Below are 18,676 nucleotides of genomic sequence, written 5' to 3'. Positions count from 1 at the left end.
CTTTTTTAAAGTGAGGATTTGCATTTCCTCCTTTTTGTTGGTAATTGAACTGTTTTGTTTTAATATCAACAATTGCTACTGTACAGTTTGCCTAAAAGGCAGTTTGAATGTCATCTTGGAAGGACACTCAAATTTATAAGATAGAAGCAATTTCACAGATACAGGCTGAACAGAAATACTTACTTTGCCAGAAGGCGCCTTTGGGGGCACATCTGGACTAATCTGAGGTTAAGAACTCCCTCACTACCCTCCCATGTAAAAGATAATCTTCATTACAGAAAATTCAAATAGGCAAAAAAAGGAGGGGCATTAAGCAAAATCAACTATCATCCTACTATGCTGAAATAACCAATGTTAATATTTTGGTAAATATCATTAGTCCTTTTACTTTGCTAAATATGTATATTTTTATAAAAATGGGCTCATACTTGCATACTGTTTTGTAACCTGCTTTTTTCACTTAACAATATATTGTAAACATCCTTCCCAGGTCATTACATGGTCTTTTATTTTTATTCATTTATTATTCTGTTGTATGGCTGAACCATAATTTATTTAATCCTCTATTGGACATTTTGACTATATGCATCTTTTCACAGTTATAAACAACACTTCACTGAATCTTGTGTACATCGATGACTGTTTTCTTGAAATAAATTCTTAGAAGTAGTATTGCTAGGTTAAACAGATACATAAAAATTGAAGCCCTTTGATACTTCTCTATTCATGTATTTATGAAATAGTTTCTACTTGATCCAGGCAGTATATCACTATATAACTGATAAAGGCCCTTGGTCTTAGATTATCAGACTCTTCCTCTAAAATCAGTTTAAAGATGACAACATTAAGACTTGTATCAATACAAACCACAACAAATGTCTAAAGTTAGTAATTGGTTGGTAGTACTGAAACTTGAGGTAAAATCAGGTCAAGTCTGGGTTATGTGGCCTTCATCCTCTGAAAGGACACTGGCACCCTGCTGGGGTCAGGTACGCAATCTCCTTCCATGCATGGGAGAGGCAGTGTCGGCTTCTTCCTTGGCCTGGGTTGCATTTAATTGAATGTCACATTTTCTTCCCCTAGAACTTCTTAACCAAATAAGCTTGTACATTAACCTAAAAGTGTTTTCTTTACAACTCTGGAGATACTGATTTTATGAGTATTTAAGAGAGAGATGGGCTTCAGTGACTAAGTCATAGATGGAAGGACGTTCGTAACCTCGGTCTTCCCCCTCACTACCTCATTCTAACACAGATGCTTTAGTCCAGAGAGAATTTTGTGTGTTACCTTCCCAATGTCATATACTTGAGTATGATGATGTAATCTGTGTTTGTTTTCCTCCTACAGTGTAATATCTATGTAGTATTTTTTTTTCTTCCAAAACATGCCTTATTGCCTGTTTTCTAGATTGCCTTAGTGGGATGAAGGAATGCCAGTTACCTTTAATGATTCGGCTGAACCTAGTTATGAGGGCCCAACTAAAAGGATTTCTGCAACAGTATCAATTAAGCATGACAAATGAAAAAAAAAATCATTTCTAACATATGCCAAGAATAAAACCTTGAGTACAAGATTTTTTAAAAATATGTATTTTCTCTTTAGCGTAAGTCATTTTATCAGTAGTCCAAAACAAGACCATATTTGTTGCTTTATATGATAAAATACATTTCTGAATCACTCACATGATACTGGGTCAGATCTATACCAAAAGCTAGGCTATCTTAAATATGTATGTTTGGTTTCCCTGAATTAGACAATTTATGTTTAGGTATATTGACCTTAAACTCATTAAGTGTTAGTGTGCTCATGAGTAAAAAACAGAACAATCCCAACTAATACTCAGTTTTAATTTATGGTTTCTTTTAGAGCTGGATATACTCCTTTGCTCACTTCAGGTTTAGCTTCCTCTTGCTTGTTAGGCTCCAATCCTGATTTCTTGGCTCCTTGTGCCAAGTGCTTTGTGTCTTCTGCCCTCCCCACCATGGCCCTAAACACGTATGCTTCCCTCTGCCTAGAACATTCTTTCTCTTCCTGTGCCTGGCTAAGTCTCACCCTTCAGATTTTAGCTTAAACTCCATCAGGAAAGCCTTTAAAACTTGTTAAACCTTCGTATTACCACATAGAGAAAATGTCACCACCCCAAACCGAGTAGGTTTGTACACAGCCTATATGTTGGCTGCTACAGCCCCTTAGACATTTCTTTCAAGACAATGCTGCTTTTTATACCTGATTTTAAGGATTTTAAAACCAGAAGGCAGAATCTCTTCAAGTCATGGGCCACAGATGACATTGGGATGGGTCCGTTTCTCTGGCTGCTGGCTATCACCTTTCAAGATGTAGGCTTGCCTAACAACACAGTTCCAGCTTTCCCTGACCGGCTCCAGAGTCCGTTTCCTTTGGCACAGCACGGTAGATGGATACCTGTGCAAAGCAATGTATTGTAAAAACTCCTTTGCCAAGGTTCATGCCAGCAAGCGTGCCAAATGACGGCAGTAAACTACGTGCTGGCTCTGTAGAAACCTAATGGCCATCGGGGGTGGCAATGACAAGTTGACAGGTAACTCCTCCATCTTTCACAATACAGAAGATGACAATATTGTGACAGGGCAGAGTGCACACTATTGGCTCTTGGCAGGTATAATTTAGGTCTAACTTGAGTGCCCTCTAAGAGCAAACAGTAAGTCTTTGGCACCTATTTTCCAGGGCTCAATTTCAGAGTATATCTGAATGAAAGATATTTCAAAACTTTAAGCACCAGGTACTTGGTTGAAAACACATTGTGGGGCACCTGGGTGGCTCAGTCATTTAAGTGTCCTGCTTTGGCTCAAGTCATGATCTCCTGGTTCACGAGTTTGAGCCCTGTGTCGGGCTCTGTGCTGACAGCTCAGAGCCTGGAGCCTGCTTTGATACTGTGTCTCCCTCTCTCTCTTCCCCTCCCCTACTGGTACTCTGTCTCTCTCTCAAAACTAAAGGGGGCGCCTGGGTGGCTCAGTCGGTTAAGCGTCCGACTTCAGCTCAGGTCACAATCTCACGGTCCGTGAGTTCAAGCCCCGCGTCGGGCTCTGGGCTGATGGCTCAGAGCCTGGAGCCTGCTTCCAATTCTGTGTCTCCCTCTCTCTCTCTGCCCCTCCCCCGTTCATGCTCTCTCTCTGTCTCAAAAATAAACGTTAAAAAAAATAAATTTTAAAAATTTTAAAAATTAAAAAACAAAACACATCGCTAGGCAAAGACAAGTCATAACAGATGGTGCCTTACAGCCAGGGTAGGTATGCCAAGGGGGCCTATTCTCGCATACATAATGCCCAATATTCGGTCTGCAAGAGACCAAGACCAAATCCTTATCTCAGACCAAAGCAATCTCTAATCAAAGAACAGAAAGAAATAGTTGAGCTAACAGCCATTTAAGAAAATGGCAGAGCCATTCCTCACTTTGGAGGAAAAGTAGAACTTTAAAAAAATGGGTTCTTTGTGTACATTCCCAACCTTGCAAGTAGCAGTACTCATACCACAGGAGTATTACCCTGCAGGACAGTGTGAAGGAGAGAACTAAGCAACCTATAGTTGTTTATGGAGCACAAACTGCCGTGTGAGCAGGAATACTCACATCAAGGGCAGAGGGAAACAAATTCTAGTTTAGACTTCATTTCTTGAGAGTAAGGCAGTCTAGATACCCTCAATGACTCCTGGTTCAAAAAAAACAAATGCCGGGGGTGCCTGAGTGGCTCATTCGGTTAAGCATCCGATTCTTGATTTCAGCTTAGGTCATGAACCCAGGGTTGTAGGATCGAGCCCCATATTGGGCTCTGCGTTGAGCATGGAGCCTGCTTGGGACTCTCTTTCTCTCCCTCTCTCCCTCTGCTCCTCTCCCCAACTCATGCGCGTGCTTTCTCTCTCTCACTAAAAACAAAACGAATGCAAATGCTGAATAAGACAAAGTAATATTAGATAATATATTTAAAATATATCACTGCGTTGACACGAAAGTAGGCAAAACTCCACAAAAATGAAGTGAAAACAGGAAAGCTGTGAGGTAAGCCAGCACCAAAGCCTGCTTTTGCCCCAAGAGTTCTGTTGAACTCTGGAGACCATGAACTGATGGGAGTGGAGGGGCACTGGACATAAAGCCTAAGGCTCACCTAGGCTGGAGTCTAGTAGGACTGCCACAGAGAAATGGGCAGCAAGGAACCTTGCCTGTCGCGATTTTGGTGCGGGTGGCAGGGGATAAATAACGACTACAACCTCAAATTCGTAATTACAGACCAGCACTCAAGGTTTGTGATCTGAAATCACAGAACCATCAAGCTGGTAATACAAAGTGCTCTCAGAGATGCCTGGGTGGCTCAGGTGGTTAAACATCCCACTTCTGATTTTGGCTCAGGTCACAATCTCAGTTTGTGAGATCAAGCCCTGCATCGGGCTCTGCGCCCACAGCGTATCTCTCCCTCTCTCTCTGCCCATCCCCAGCTCTGTCTCTCCCTCTCAAAATCAATGAATATTTAAAATGCTCTCAGGTTCGTAGTCTCTGGGTATCTGGCGGAGCAAACATACTCCCTTAAAGGTCTCAATGTTAGTCCATACTTCAAAAACCCCTATTTTCTAACAAAAGTAAGTTGAAAGGAAAATGGTACCATAAGTGAAAAAAACAAGAAAACAAAAACACAGCTTATACAACAAAATCACCCACGAAGACTCTTAATATTGGTACCAACACATGGAAATTGATATGTAGAAAATATGAATAAGGAGCAAAAGAATACACAGAACAAATAAAATTTATAAGCCAAACAGAGTTCATAAGAAAAAAATAATAATTGAAAACTAAAAAAAAACAAAAAAACAGGAGGGGAGAAAAGAATAAGAAAATGAAAGATGTAAGACAAAGCAAAAAGTGGGGAGTGGACAATTAAAAGATACATTTATGATGAGGACCTAGAAATAAACCCAACTTATATCTGTCATCACTATGGATATAAATGTACTTAAGTATCCAGTTAAAAGGGCAAATTTTCTTTGGCCTTATCTTTGTATTGTGTCTCTTGCAAACTCAAAATATAAGGTCAAAGAAAGATCGATGATATTCAGATAAAAACTAACCAAAACATTGCTACAGCAACAACAACAACGATGACAGAAGGCAATGAGCATTAATAGAGATAACAGTCACTACATAATTATAACAGGTTTAAATCACCAAGGAAGATCCAAAAATTCTAAATTAATATGCACTTAATAATAAAGCCAAAAGAAAAAGCAAACAGAACTTCATGAGAAATTGAGAAATCTAGTTATAATGAGATCTTGAGACTCTTCTATAAATAAATCAAGTATCAAGTAAATCAGTAAAGAGAAGATTTGTACAGCATGACTGACAAGTTTGATTTAATAGACACTATACTCAACAAGTGGGGAATGCACACTCTTTTCAAGTATACATGGAGCATATATGAAAATTGATTACATAAATCATAAAGCTAGTCTCAAATTTCAGAAAATTAAAATATTGTAGCTCATATTCGCCGGTAAAATATTAGAAATAAAGATTAAGACAACCATAATGCACTTTTAGCATTTAGAAATCTACTTTTAAAATAACAATGGATTAAATATTCAAACCTCTGGATTAATCAAATGAGAAGGCACAAAATAAACTCACAGGAATGAAAACGGGTCATAACTACAGATGCCGAGGAAACTAAAAACATAAATATGATTACTTCATATCAAAAAACTTAATGAAATGGAGAAGTGTCAGAAAAATTTATTGAACTTAATGAAATCGACTCAATAATATAAAATCCTAATATTCCTATGATCTGTAAAGAAATGGAATCAATAGTTAAAAATCTTCTCTTAAGGACCAAATTTTTTTTTTAAGTTTATTTATTTTTTGAGAGAGAGCACACACACGAGTGGGAGAAGGACAGAGAGAAAGGGGGACAGAGGATCCAAAACAGGCTCCATGCTGACAGTGGAGAGCATGATGTGGGGCTTGAACTCATGAACCATGAGATCATGACCCGAGCCTAAGTCAGACACTTAACTGACTGAGCCACCCAGGCGCCCAGACCAAATGGTTTTAAAGACTCGTTCCAATCTTGAACCCTTCCAGACAATTGAAAAACTCATTTCATGAGGCTAGTATACCTCAAAACTAGTCAATGATGGAGCATAAAAGAAGTACTATAAGCTAGTTTTACTCATGAATACAGAAGCAAAAATCCTAAACAAAATATTGGCAAACTGAGTCCAGCAATGTATTATAAAACACACACACCATGACCAAGTTGCTTTATCCTGGAATTAAAGGTTGGTTCAATAATAAAGTCAGCCACCATTACTTAATACATTAACATCAAAAAACATTCAATCATGTAAATAGATGAGAAAAAAGCATTCAATAAAATTCAACACCCATTCATAATAAAACTATTAGCAAAGCAGAAATAGAAGAGAATCTTCTTAATTGATAAAGGCCATTTACAGGGGAAAAAAATTACTGAACTGAAATGTTGAAAGCATTCCCTTAAAGGGATGCTTTAAAACTGGGATGTTTAAAACAAGGATGTTCACTATCAGTTCACTATCAGTTCTTTTCAACATTGTACTACAGGTCATAGCCAGTGCAGAAACTAAAGACGAAAAATTTTTAAAGGTAGAAGCATCATAAAGGAAGAAAATTCTCACTACTTGCCGATAATGATTGTATTAAAAAAGTCAAGAGCATTTAAATACATTATTAGAATAAAAATTTAGCATGGCTGCTGGATCCAAAATCAACACATAGCACATGATCTATATTAGAAACAACCAGTTAGAATAGAAAAAATTTAAAAATTTACCATAGCATTAAAAATATATAAAAATTCATAGGAAGAAATCTAATATAATACATGAAGGCCTTTATGGAGAAAAATCATTAAAGTTTATTGAGAGATATTAAAAGAAGACCAAATAAATGGAACACAGTGTTTTTGGCTAGGAAGACTTATTGCTGAAAAGACATCAATTTTCTCCAGGCTGATCAACAGATTCAATACAATTACAAAAGATAATACACAAACTGGGAGAAGATATATATACAACATGTTTAACTGACGAAGGACTGGTACCCAGAATTTATAAAGAAATCCTATGAATCAATGAAAAAAAGACACACCTAATACAAAAATGGGGAAAAGACATGAATAAGTACTTCACATAAGAGGAAACACATTCATATATTAAAAAAAAAAAACACCTCAATTTCATTAGTAATCAGGGAAATGCAAATTAAACCCACAGTAAGACACCATATAATCACCACCCAATTGGCAAATATAAAAGATAGTCAAGACCAAGTGTTTGCTAAGATATGGAACAATGGCACTCAACCATTGCCAGGGGGAACGTAAACTGGTACAAATGCTTTCAGAAACAGTTCAGCATGACCAAGCAAAACCTGCTTCTTAGAGCTGTGGTTCTCAAATTTTTGGTCTCAGAACCTCTTTGCATCCTTAAAAAATACTGAGGACCTCAAAAATCAGTTGTTTGTGTGGGTTATATTTATCAATATTTACCAAATTGAAAATTAAAAGAGGCATTTTCAAAACACAAAAATTCACAAGTATACACTTGATTAGCTGTCAGAGTGATGATGTCATCATTTCTGGAAAAATACATAAACTCATGAAAAATGACAGTGAAAAGGACAAATAATGTTTTAGTAATTTTACGAAAATAATTTTGTCCTCACAGAGCCCCTGAAAGGGTCCCTGGACCATACTTTGAACACAACCTCCCTGGAGCAAATCTTGTACATGTGCGCCAGGGGAAAGGTACAAGAATTCATTCATTCCTCAAATATTTATTGAGCATCGCCATGTGCCCTCCATTGTCCTAGACATCGTGAGTGTCTCAACAGACAAGATCAGACAAAACAGACAAAATCCCTGCCCGCATGGAGCTTCCATTGTAATTGGCAGAACGTTCCGGGCAGCACTGTTTGATAGCTCAAAATGGAAAACAATCCAAATCTCCATGAACAGAAGAACAGATAAGTAAAGTGTGGGAGAGCCACACAATGGAATACCATACAGCGGTGAGAACAAATGAAATGCGGTTACATGCATAAACACGGATGGGAATTTCAAAACCAATGCCTGAAAAAAGTCACAGAAGGATATAATGCAGCAGGAAACCATTTACATGAAAGTTCAAAACCAGGTAAATCTAAACAGCATACTATTAGGGATACATACATAGATGGTAGAACCATAAATAAAAACATGGGAATTATTAACAAAAAAATCCAGAATAATGTTTACCTTATGCGGGGGGGGGGGGGGGGGAGGAAAAATAGGGGCATTCTGGGTATCTGAGAATGTTCTAGTTCTTATGCTGAAGGTTGAATACATGTGTGATCATTTTATTTCACAAGAAATATTTTAAAAGAAAAAAGCTATAAGGTTATTTAATACATAATTTCATCAATAAAGAGAGGGAACATCTCCTCGTATTTCAGCTACTGCTGTGCACTGCAAATCAGCTAATTGTTTTAACTGGTAGGGAAGAAGCACCTGATAAAATAGAAAAAGAGGGATGAGATGCGCTACTCCTCACGGAAGTTAAACAGTTTCCCAAAGGTTCAGATCCAACGAGATGGGAGTATTACAGTCCTGCTCTGCCAGGATGAATCAGAGTCACCAACATGACACTGGTTAACCGGTTACTTTGTACACTGGGTGTAATCTCTTGTATAAAGCAGAAAATAGAGACAGGTGATGCGAATTCCAAAATAAATGGATGGAGACGCTGCCTCTTTACTGAATTCTGCTGACTTTCAATAGTACAAATTCCCTTTGGCACATTCTCCTAATAATGTATTTATGTATTAAGTAACCCCCCAAATACAGAAAGCGCATGGTAGTTATTGTTTCTCCACATTGGTCAATAACAGTGTCAGGTTGGTCACACAAATGTCATAACAATTTTGTAATCGTGACTTTGCCAAGGTCATTGCTGGCAGTGACACTGCGCAGATTAAATAAGGGATAGTTAAGGTGCAATTTTTCCTGATTCAGGAAAATAGCCATAAATTTGTTACACAATTTCAAAACTTGAAAAAAGAAAAAAAACAAACAAAACATCTTGAAACATTCCATCCATCCCCTTTCCCCAAACGGCAAGCTAAAGTTATTATCTTGGGTGAGTTGCTTCAAGAGGTAGATCAGGCCTGGCAGCAAAAGGACTGCAACCCATTCCCAGAAAATGGGGAAGTCCAAAGTGTATTCTCCAGGCCCAATCTCGCCCCCACTGGGTCTAACACAGGGCCAACACACTGGAAAGTTCCAGATATTGCTGTAGCTATTTTAAAAATCCCAGGCAGCTACAAGACCTAAAATCTCACCTTTATTTAAAGTGGAAGGGACAACACCACCAGGGGGCGCTAAACTGCAAGTGGTGGCAGGATGACTGTAGAGGAGGGGTGGGGTGAGCTGAGGGTCCAGCTACTCCGCCATCTTGCACCCCCCAGGGCAGGATGACTTTTATATCAGAAAGTCGGACCTTCAGAACTCTGCCCACTCTCTTACATGCTATGCTGCTCTAAGTATCACACCCACACCTTTATTATGATGGACGGTCATTAATATACTGGCAGCTTTTTCCTCCCTCTCCAGTAAGAAACAGAGAAATTAGGAGGGAACCTTTCTCAAGTTCTTAAGGAACTTCCACTCTGTCTCCCCAGATACAAGGAATGAGTGATCCTCTTGGTCACAGCTGGATATTTGTTGGACCATGATTAACTAGTGGATAGAGTTATTCCATGTTCAAAAACAAATACAAGTCCTACCTTTTCTTTTTAACCTGCAAATGCTCAGGCACAGGTTCTCCTGTGCCTTCCTCAGTTCTCCTCCTTTAGCTTTTTGTCCCTGGGTGGTAAGGAGACCAGGAAGGGGGAGGTGGGTAGGAAGGGGGCCATTTCCTTCTCTGTAGTAGCTTTCATTACTGATATAACACAAACTCATACTTTCTACATTTTTTTTTATCTTCAGGAGTAAACACCCTGACATCTCTAAATACTCTGCAAAGACTTTTTGTTGAACCAGCAAAATCAAAACAGGAAATAGAGAATCCTTCTGTTGTCTCTACTGCCTCATACCTGTGACTTCCTAACCTTCTCTCTATCTAAGGCCAAAGGCTTTATAACCTGTATTCTCAAGACTTTTGAATTTGAGACACTGGCATTACTAGTAGTCAGATTGCAAATATGATGGCCTTTAAGTATCAGGCCCTTGTTCAATTCAATTTATCCAAGGTACTAAATACACAAAAGAACCTCACACTCTGTTTCAGATGACCTTGCTGAAATTAACAATCTCACAAGTGGACATTTCTTGATTTTAGCTCCTCAGAGGATAGGAAAGAAGCAAATAGATACTAATAAGATACAGAAATCTATTCTGAACAAGGAGGCTGATATCCTTGGATCTTAAAGCCTTTTCTTTCTTCATTCAGTTTATAGAAATTTTTCTCCCCAGAATGTTGTATTTCATGTTTTTTCAGGCATGATTAAAAAAAAAAAAAAAGAAAGAAAAGAAAAAAGAGTCTTCTTGAGTTACAGAAATAGTATGGAATCCCAACTCTAACTGGGAAACCTGGAAGGAAGTTGTGCCAATGTCATGTTGTTTTCTAGTGGTGTAAGAATCCTTTGTCCTATAAGCTTGGAGGTGACAATAGTGGCCTGACTTGATATGTATTAATGCTGGTGTTCTATGTCTTCCAGCAGTCCCAGTGCTTAATATCAAATAGGTAGGTTGTTTTTTCTAATGTTAGACAAGAGTCCATGGCTTTTCTATAAGGAAATAGTTTGGAAATATTTTTAGCTCATTTTCCATTTCATCCAATGTTAAAAATCATAACCCAGCAATACCTACCAATCTCACTAAATGCTCAGATCTTTTTAGGTCAAAGACTTCTGCTTGAGACCTATACATACCTATGTTAAATCCCGTTTAGCCCAGTATATATGTGACATATTCTTTATTTATCCCAGAACTCTTAGGAACCGAAGTAAGAGCTAAAATCTGTTTCCCTATCAAAGCCTTCCTCCTACTCTGACCCCAATTTGAGAGAGGGGAGTGAGAATATGGAGAAATGTGAAGGTGACAATTTTCCTTAATCATGTTAACACATATTTAAATACCAGCTAAATGGCTGATATGTAAGAAATAGAAAGACCCACTCTCTACCTCAAAGACCTACCATCTGGCAGAGGGAGAGAACAATGCTAACAAGTAAGGACACAATGTTTTTTAGGCAGCTATGACAGAAGATTTGACAAAGGACAGTGGGGGCATAAGACAAAGGGGTCAAATCTACCTGGAAATGGAGCATGTCAGGAAATGCTTCATCTTGAAATCTTGAAAAAGGAGGTGAGTCTTGAAAAAAACAAATGAAGGCAGGTGCGAGTAGAAAAGGGGCCTACAGACAGGAGGAGTACGGGAAGGAAGAGCTAGCGGTAGCACAGAAACCAAGAAAATGTCCAAGTGTCCAGGGAATGGTTAAGTTACGAATGACAAGAGAAATCACTAGATTTGGGAAATGAGAAGTTATCCCTGACCTTTGCTAGAGCCGTTTTGATGGAGTAGCAGGACAGAAGTCTGGCTGCTGTGAATTAAAATGGGTGAAAAGCATACAGACAAAAAATTAAAAGCGACTAGAGGACAAAAGAGATGACAACAGTTTAGATTTGTCTCCTGGAGCCATGTGCCTTTTTACTTACTAGCTCAGCCACAGTAAGGGTTAGAGAGACAGGCTTTACATTTCTATGAGAAAATCACTCCCAAACACAATTCACTAACTTAAAAACAAGTTTTCGGATACAATCTATTCTTTATGAGACTGCCTATGTTATTTTAAGTGAACGATATAAAATCAACATTTTACAGATTTACTCTGCCATCCATCACTAATTTTTCTCTCATATAGTTCAAAACAAATAACACCTGTAATTGGTTATAATAGAAAAGGTGCTTTATTTTACACATCATTGGTACATAACACATAAAACTGCCTAAAATCAGTCTTGGGAAATGTAACTGTCAGTTTATACCTTAAGCAGTCAAAGACCAAGTCTATTTTGCAACCTATTTCATTCATGGGCAGATTACTGCAATAACTTTCAACCTAATTATCTCTTCATAGGCAATGTTACAAGTGATTTTGATGCTACAAGTGCTGCAATTTTTTAAAATAAAAATACCTTCAGTTATAATAGACCAGATCTCTAACCAGAACAAATCTTGGCTAGACCACAAGTCTTTGAAATAACAGGTCAACAGTTTCACCTGCTTAGAGATGATTATATTTATGTAATTGGGTTATAGAGCAAGGGGGCCTCATACATGCAATCAGATTGTTTTTTTTTTTAATGCAGATAACAGTGAGTTTATAATATCCTATTTCTAATTAAACTGCCAAAACAGTTTACTAAGCTAAAACAAAGCCAATACAATATCTTAGAAAATATAATTCTAAGAGCATGCAACATCAAAATCTTTTTACTACATATGTGAACCAAAGTTGTAGAGCCCAGGTAGAGGACTATGGCACAAAGGCTTGTACATCTGAATTGCTTATTCAGCAAGGAGGAGTAAAGAGTCATTTAACTCAGTGTAAATCCTCATATGAAAGATACCTGCATGATCTAGCCCACTGCTACTCAAAGGGATCTTCGCTTAGAAAATGTGCAAATCATAGGAAGCTAAATGCACTTCTCTTGTTATTTACCCTAGTACATTCTATTCATGAACACGCAGCTTAAAGATCTGTTATTAACTATGAATGTCAAGCCACAGAGATCTCTCAATGGCATCTTTCAGTCACCAATAAATATGACCAGTGCTTAATGCACAAATGCCAAAAAACAAAACAAAACAAAACGATAACAGAATCTGGGCTAATTGTCAAAGTAAAAACATTTGTTATTTTCACAAATCCCTTGGTATATAGCAAGACTGCCTTTCTCTCTAGAAAATAAGATGTATTTAGAACCACAGGTTCATAGCACAACAGAGGCATATAAGCAAAGTAAACTAAACCAAATACTAAATAGTTACAAATGTGCACACTCAAACAAATATTCTATTCTTTGCTTAAAGTCAACTTCGTCCTTGTCATTAAGGGAAGTGCTTCAAGATGCAAATTGTTAATTAATGCAGAGAATAAGGAGTTAAAAGCCAGACTTTTTTCTAATAAAGCAGATAAATCATTAAAGTAATTGGACTTGAAACATATACTTACTATAACTTTTCATTCTTCCTCTTTTTATAACTAAACACACATATATACACAAAAAACCCTAGCATTTAATATGTGCAAAACTGCTTACCATTTATTTTAACTTTGGTTAAGTATTTGTTTAGCCTATACCAGACATATTATGGAAGCTATACAAATGATTACAAACATAATAATGAGGTAAGTTAAAATTCTACTAGTGCAAAAAGCAAGCATATGCTAAAAAGCAAAGCATATGAATTTAACAAATGCAGAATGAAGCTCTCACCAAGGGAGGTGCTGAGACAACAAACCAGAGAAGCTCCTTGTAAACATTGTTTGTAAAAATACACATTTAAAGATTTAGGATTCATACAGCCACAAAAAAGGTATTCTAATAACACCAGAGTAGTGCATTTATTTTACCTTTAGAGTTTGGAAATCACTCATTATGTGTCTAACAGCTTGCATATTTTCTTCAAGAGAAACTTAATTAGTGAGACACATTAATTACAAATACTGTAGTATAAAAATCCAAGTTCTTTACAAAAATTATATATTAAAATATTCTATACACTTTAAATTAGTAACTGGAACATACATATATATCAATCCTGCACAATTAAATCCATCGTGGCCGGGAGTATTATACGTGAAGCTCGAGGACACAGCTACTCAGTCCACCTGACCTGGCATAAGGTCGCATGGTAGAAATAGATAGGCCTGGGCCCCTGCAGTTATTACGGCTCTTAGTTTGAACCATCTTTTCTGCAGTTATATTGCTCTGTATATTCACTCCAGATTTGTATCGGCAGCAGAACCGGGAAATTCCTAAAAGGTTCAAAACAAGCTACCTGTGGCAGAGTATCCATAATGCCTATCTGCATCTTTAAGGTTGCAATGGGACCTGAGTAAGCTGTCTAATGCTTATTTTTCAGTTGTAAAAAAGTTTATACAATTTTGAGGTAAAAACAATGCAAAAATAAAACATTTAGAGCATTTACAAAAATCTTACAAATGTTTAAAACACTATTTCAAAACTTGTGTCCTGTTAAGGTGCTTCTTTCTTTCTGCAATAAAGAGGACATGTACTTCAATTTTGAATTTTAAATTCGCATGTTTTAGTTTCAGCAAAAGCAAAGTTAGAGCCATTAAAACACTTGCTAAAATGTTCACAGATATACTTTGCTTCTGATGAAAAGACAGCATTTTAGTGCTGAAAGAAACCTTATTATGTAAATTCTTTTAACTCCCTCTTGTATTAATGAGGAAATCAAAGACCAGGTACATTAAGTGCTTTGGCCAAAAATATATTCCAATGTATCAGCCTGGTATGAACCAAGAAAACCCATTACTCTTTTTGTATTTTGCCATGATTCTTGGAAAATAAAGAAAATTCAAAACCAGAGTTTCTAAACTCGCCTCTTCCTTTTTTAATTTCTTAAGCTCTGTGCTAACTGTAGGTAAACAAAAAAATGAATCAAATAGCGGCTCCCAATATTAGTATCACAGATATTATCCAGAAGACAGTTGTTAGAGAATCACTGCTCATATAGAATAATAAAGTTATAGGGAGTACTCAAAGACAGGGCCTTTACAATGGAGAGAACATCTACTAAGTAAGACAGCACAGTGTACAACAGCCAGTTACTAGAATCATCTCAATACCTCTAGGATGACTGAGTTACGTGGCCTTTAGAAAAGATATTGGGGTAATAAAGCCTTCTAGCTTTTATCTTAATTTTACTATTTTCCTTTATAAAAGAGCAGTTATATAACTGTAAGGACGAATCCATACACTAATTTTCAGAGAGTCTTTGCTTCTTTTCTATTTTTATTTGGATCTAAAATTGAGCAAATACATTTTAAGAACAACTTACAAACTCAAACTCATAAGTGCTAGAAATACAGTCAGAGAATACTCTTTTAAATGACAAATCTTCATAACCAGTTACTAATAAATAATCATCACAATAGCTTCAGTAAAAAAACAAAAAACAAAAAAACAAAAACTCAATTTAAAGGTGCTTTTTTATTGTTACCTTGAAGCCATCGAACTTGCGTAGCTGGTCCATATCCCTTTTCATTCTTTGCTGATATCCTGAACACAATGGCAGGCCTGGACGTATAATCGATATGTGCATTTGCAAGTTGCCCAGCAGTTACTATACATGATGTCTTAAGACCACAATAAATCCTCATAAACACAAGTTGACTTGGATTATCTTGTATTTGTGCTGTGCGGATAGCCAGGTAGGCTGAATATTCCAAAATATTTCCAGAAGGTGAAGTTGGAGGTTCCCAGGAAAGGTGGATACCCTCAACATTCTTGAAGAGAGGAGAAAAAACAAAAACAAAAACAGGTAAAGGTTCTGAAATTTTCTCTAATATCACTTATAATGTTGAGTCTATCTTTAGAACACAAAATATTGTTTTTTGCTAAAGTAATTGCATTAGATATTAGAACTTTTATTACCGATTTTTTTAAACTTACCTTAATTGGATTTACAATGTTTAATTCATTGCCCACTTTTCAATATCATAACTAGGCTTAAATGTCTGCCTATACCATCCCAAGAAAGGGATTTTTCTTACCTGAAAGCAGATCTTTTCTTCTCTAAAGAGGGGCAGGACCTTAGGATAAAATATAATTCAATTTCATGTGTTCTATTAAAATTCTCCAACACAAACTTTTTGGTTCCATACAACAAGAACAAAGTTAATATTAAGAAGCATACCAGATTTCTCTGACTTTCTAGAATTTGGATGCTGTAATTCTGCTTGAAATTTGGTCCTTAAAATTATGAGTTATTAGCAAGCAATATTTTTTAAACTTTTAATCCACCCCACTTATTACTTAATTTTTCAAAAATTGAAATAGTGTTGACACACAATGTTACATTGGTTTTTAGATACCCCTTTTAGATACCTCTCATTTCATCGGTTACTAACAAGAATCTCTAAACTGATGGTTTTACTTCATGTATAAACTTTCAATAAATAAATCACCAAGACTTGACCGGACATCTCACCTTTGAAATTCTGACTGCAGAAGGAGCTCCAGGAAAACCAGGAATACAAGTTTTAAATTCACTGATTTTGCTGAAAGGGCCTATTCCACATCCATTGATGGCTGCTACCCTGAATCTGTATCCTGTGCCTGGAACAAGATCTTGTTTCTTAAGTAAACTGTAGTCAGGTACGTCCGCATTTCCTATCTAAAATGTAACATATACAAAAGTCAAAGAAAAAGTGCAATTAATTATTTTGTCATTAAACAAGAAAACTTTTCAAAGAATGAATTATGTTTTAAGGTTCTAGTTCACATTTAATTTTTTCCCTCTGTCACACATGGAATAAACCCTCCAAATACAAAAGCAACTAAGCCTATAAATCAGTGATTCTTATCTGGAGGAAAAGTGACCTTTCCAGTTAAAAACCACTAATTATAAAAAGAAATTTAAGCATATTCTGCACATGAAGAATGTAAAGGTAGAAAAAAACTGACAACCACTGTAAGCAAAGAAACAACCGTCCATATAAACTTAGAATAGAAATCTCAGAGGAATTCTTCTCAGTCTAACCAGGAACAATACCCTTTGGATACAGGCAAGCAAACTTGCCAGAAAAGAAGTGATCAGCATGTATTATGGAGCATTTTAAAAATTAATATTCAGCAGATGCTGAACAAATGTTAAATAATTGGATTGTATACTCTGGGTAGAAAGATCATAACATTCATAACTTTCAAACAATTTTTCCATATTTTCCCTCTCACTGCACCACTGTGAGACAGGTAGTCCTAATGTATCATTCCCATTTTTAAGGGAGCTTTATCATTTTTATTTTATAAGTGAGGAAACTGAGTCTCAGGTTAAACAAGTGACTTCTCCAAGGTCACACTGTTGAGTGCTGGAACTAATGATTCAAACCCAAGTTTACTGACTCTAAATTTTATGCTGTTTTTCTTTTGGGAAAAACAGGTAATTACTAGGCCCTTAGATATCGTTATTTCTAATATATGAAATTAAGCTACAGCCAGAAATTTCATTAGGTATAATACTAACAAATTATTCACCAGGATTTTCATTTTTGTCGAGAGATGCCAGAGGTAATATTAGAGAAACTAAAATATAATGATAAATGATATATTGTCCGTTTGTGCAGGTCTTTGGGAGAGTCAAACTAAGTAGCTATTTCCTTGGCAATTCACTCTCTGAAATTCCCCATTCCAGAAAAAAATTAGTTCAGTGTGCTTTGGAGCTGTTATCTATTTGATAATTCTTAGAGGGTTAATGTTTATATATATGAGTTCCACTTTAAGGGGTTTCAGAATCAAGAGAAAACTAGATTGTATTCCTTCATCTACAGGGGCTATTAAATTTTTTAAGTTGTGAAATCAGGAATTAAAAAAGTTCTAAGAAAAAATGTTCCATTCTCTAAACATACCAGATAACAAAATTAGAGGTATTTAAAAGACATCCTTATCTGTACTGGCCAGACCATATTAATTTTGACTCAAAATCCAGCCCAGTGATTGTATAAGATTTTTTAAGTGACCTGCTTATGATACAGTCCATAAAAAGAGCCTTATAAAAGAATACAAGATAAGAAGGCATATAGAACTCTTAATTATAGACTGTGAACAGATCCCAATTTCACTCATCCAAAGTGACTTCAATCAGGGTTATAAAAAAAGACCTCATTTGTGACACTTACAAACTCACAGTGTAGAAAACATATCAATAGCTACCTTTGAGATGCTTTGCTTCCCTTTGGGCAGCAAATAAAACTGGCTCACCAAAGCTGTGTTATTTTTAAAAATTCCTACATCACACCACTGTCGTTCTCCTGCTTTCACTGTGGCCACTGGATTTGAAGGAGTCTCTTTCTAATTTTAGAGAAAGAAAAATTTATCAAGACTCTTATTGAGCATATAAGAAACTTCAAGATTTAACAAATCCATGCAGTGATCTACAAGTAGGTATACGGGTAAACACCACAACATTAACAGCTCATAAGTAAATAAACTCTTAACAGATTAGGTCAACTGACAGTGAAACAGGGATGCCAATTCAAACATGGGGAGTGACAGGCATTCTCCAAGTCAGTAGCTCTGGACTATCAACCTAGCTAGAGTTAGCATGCTTTCCAATCAGTGATTTGTTAAAATGCCAGCTGTTTTATAGAACATTGTCATTTCAGAGACTCTCTCAGAAAATGTAATCCCTTTAGTGTGACATTATACCTTGCTCCAAAAGGAGCAAATAAGGAAAAATTCATTCCAAGCTGGCTTATTTCTAGATTCAAAAACAACTAGCAGAAATTCAGTGATCTTTGCACTTGAAATACCTGTGATTCTCCAAACCTAAAAGGAGAAAAAATGTTCAAAACTAAAATGCAATTTGAATATACTTTA

At 36.4% G+C, this 18,676-nt stretch overlaps 1 protein-coding gene across 4 annotated transcripts in view; it reads right to left on the bottom strand.

Moving 5' to 3' along the window:
* Positions 1-502: 502 nt before the first annotated feature.
* HCFC2 (host cell factor C2) overlaps positions 503-18,676 on the bottom strand; it is a 47,918-nt gene continuing 29,744 nt past the window's right edge. The window contains exons 13-17 of one of the 4 annotated variants that reach the window (XM_047065031.1): positions 18,011-18,148; positions 16,290-16,475; positions 15,853-15,891; positions 15,300-15,585; positions 503-2,421 (exon numbers count right to left, since the gene is read on the bottom strand). In XM_047065031.1, the coding sequence (XP_046920987.1) occupies positions 2,330-2,421; positions 15,300-15,585; positions 15,853-15,891; positions 16,290-16,475; positions 18,011-18,148 (741 nt within the window). In that variant the 3' untranslated portion in view covers positions 503-2,329. Of the gene's footprint in view, positions 2,422-6,903; positions 14,089-14,294; positions 15,586-15,852; positions 15,892-16,289; positions 16,476-18,010; positions 18,149-18,676 lie in introns of those variants that run through there. The other 3 variants (XM_047065029.1, XM_047065030.1, XM_047065032.1) reach the window with 3 other exon arrangements.

The sequence above is a fragment of the Lynx rufus genome, unplaced genomic scaffold (genome assembly GCF_022079265.1).
Source record: "Lynx rufus isolate CCGP_SWC_20201006 ecotype Redwood Valley unplaced genomic scaffold, mLynRuf1.p SCAF_7, whole genome shotgun sequence".
NCBI classification, from domain to species: Eukaryota; Metazoa; Chordata; class Mammalia; order Carnivora; family Felidae; genus Lynx; species Lynx rufus.
Note: the sequence above shows the minus strand (reverse complement) of the source record. Positions and strands in the feature narration are given on the sequence as shown.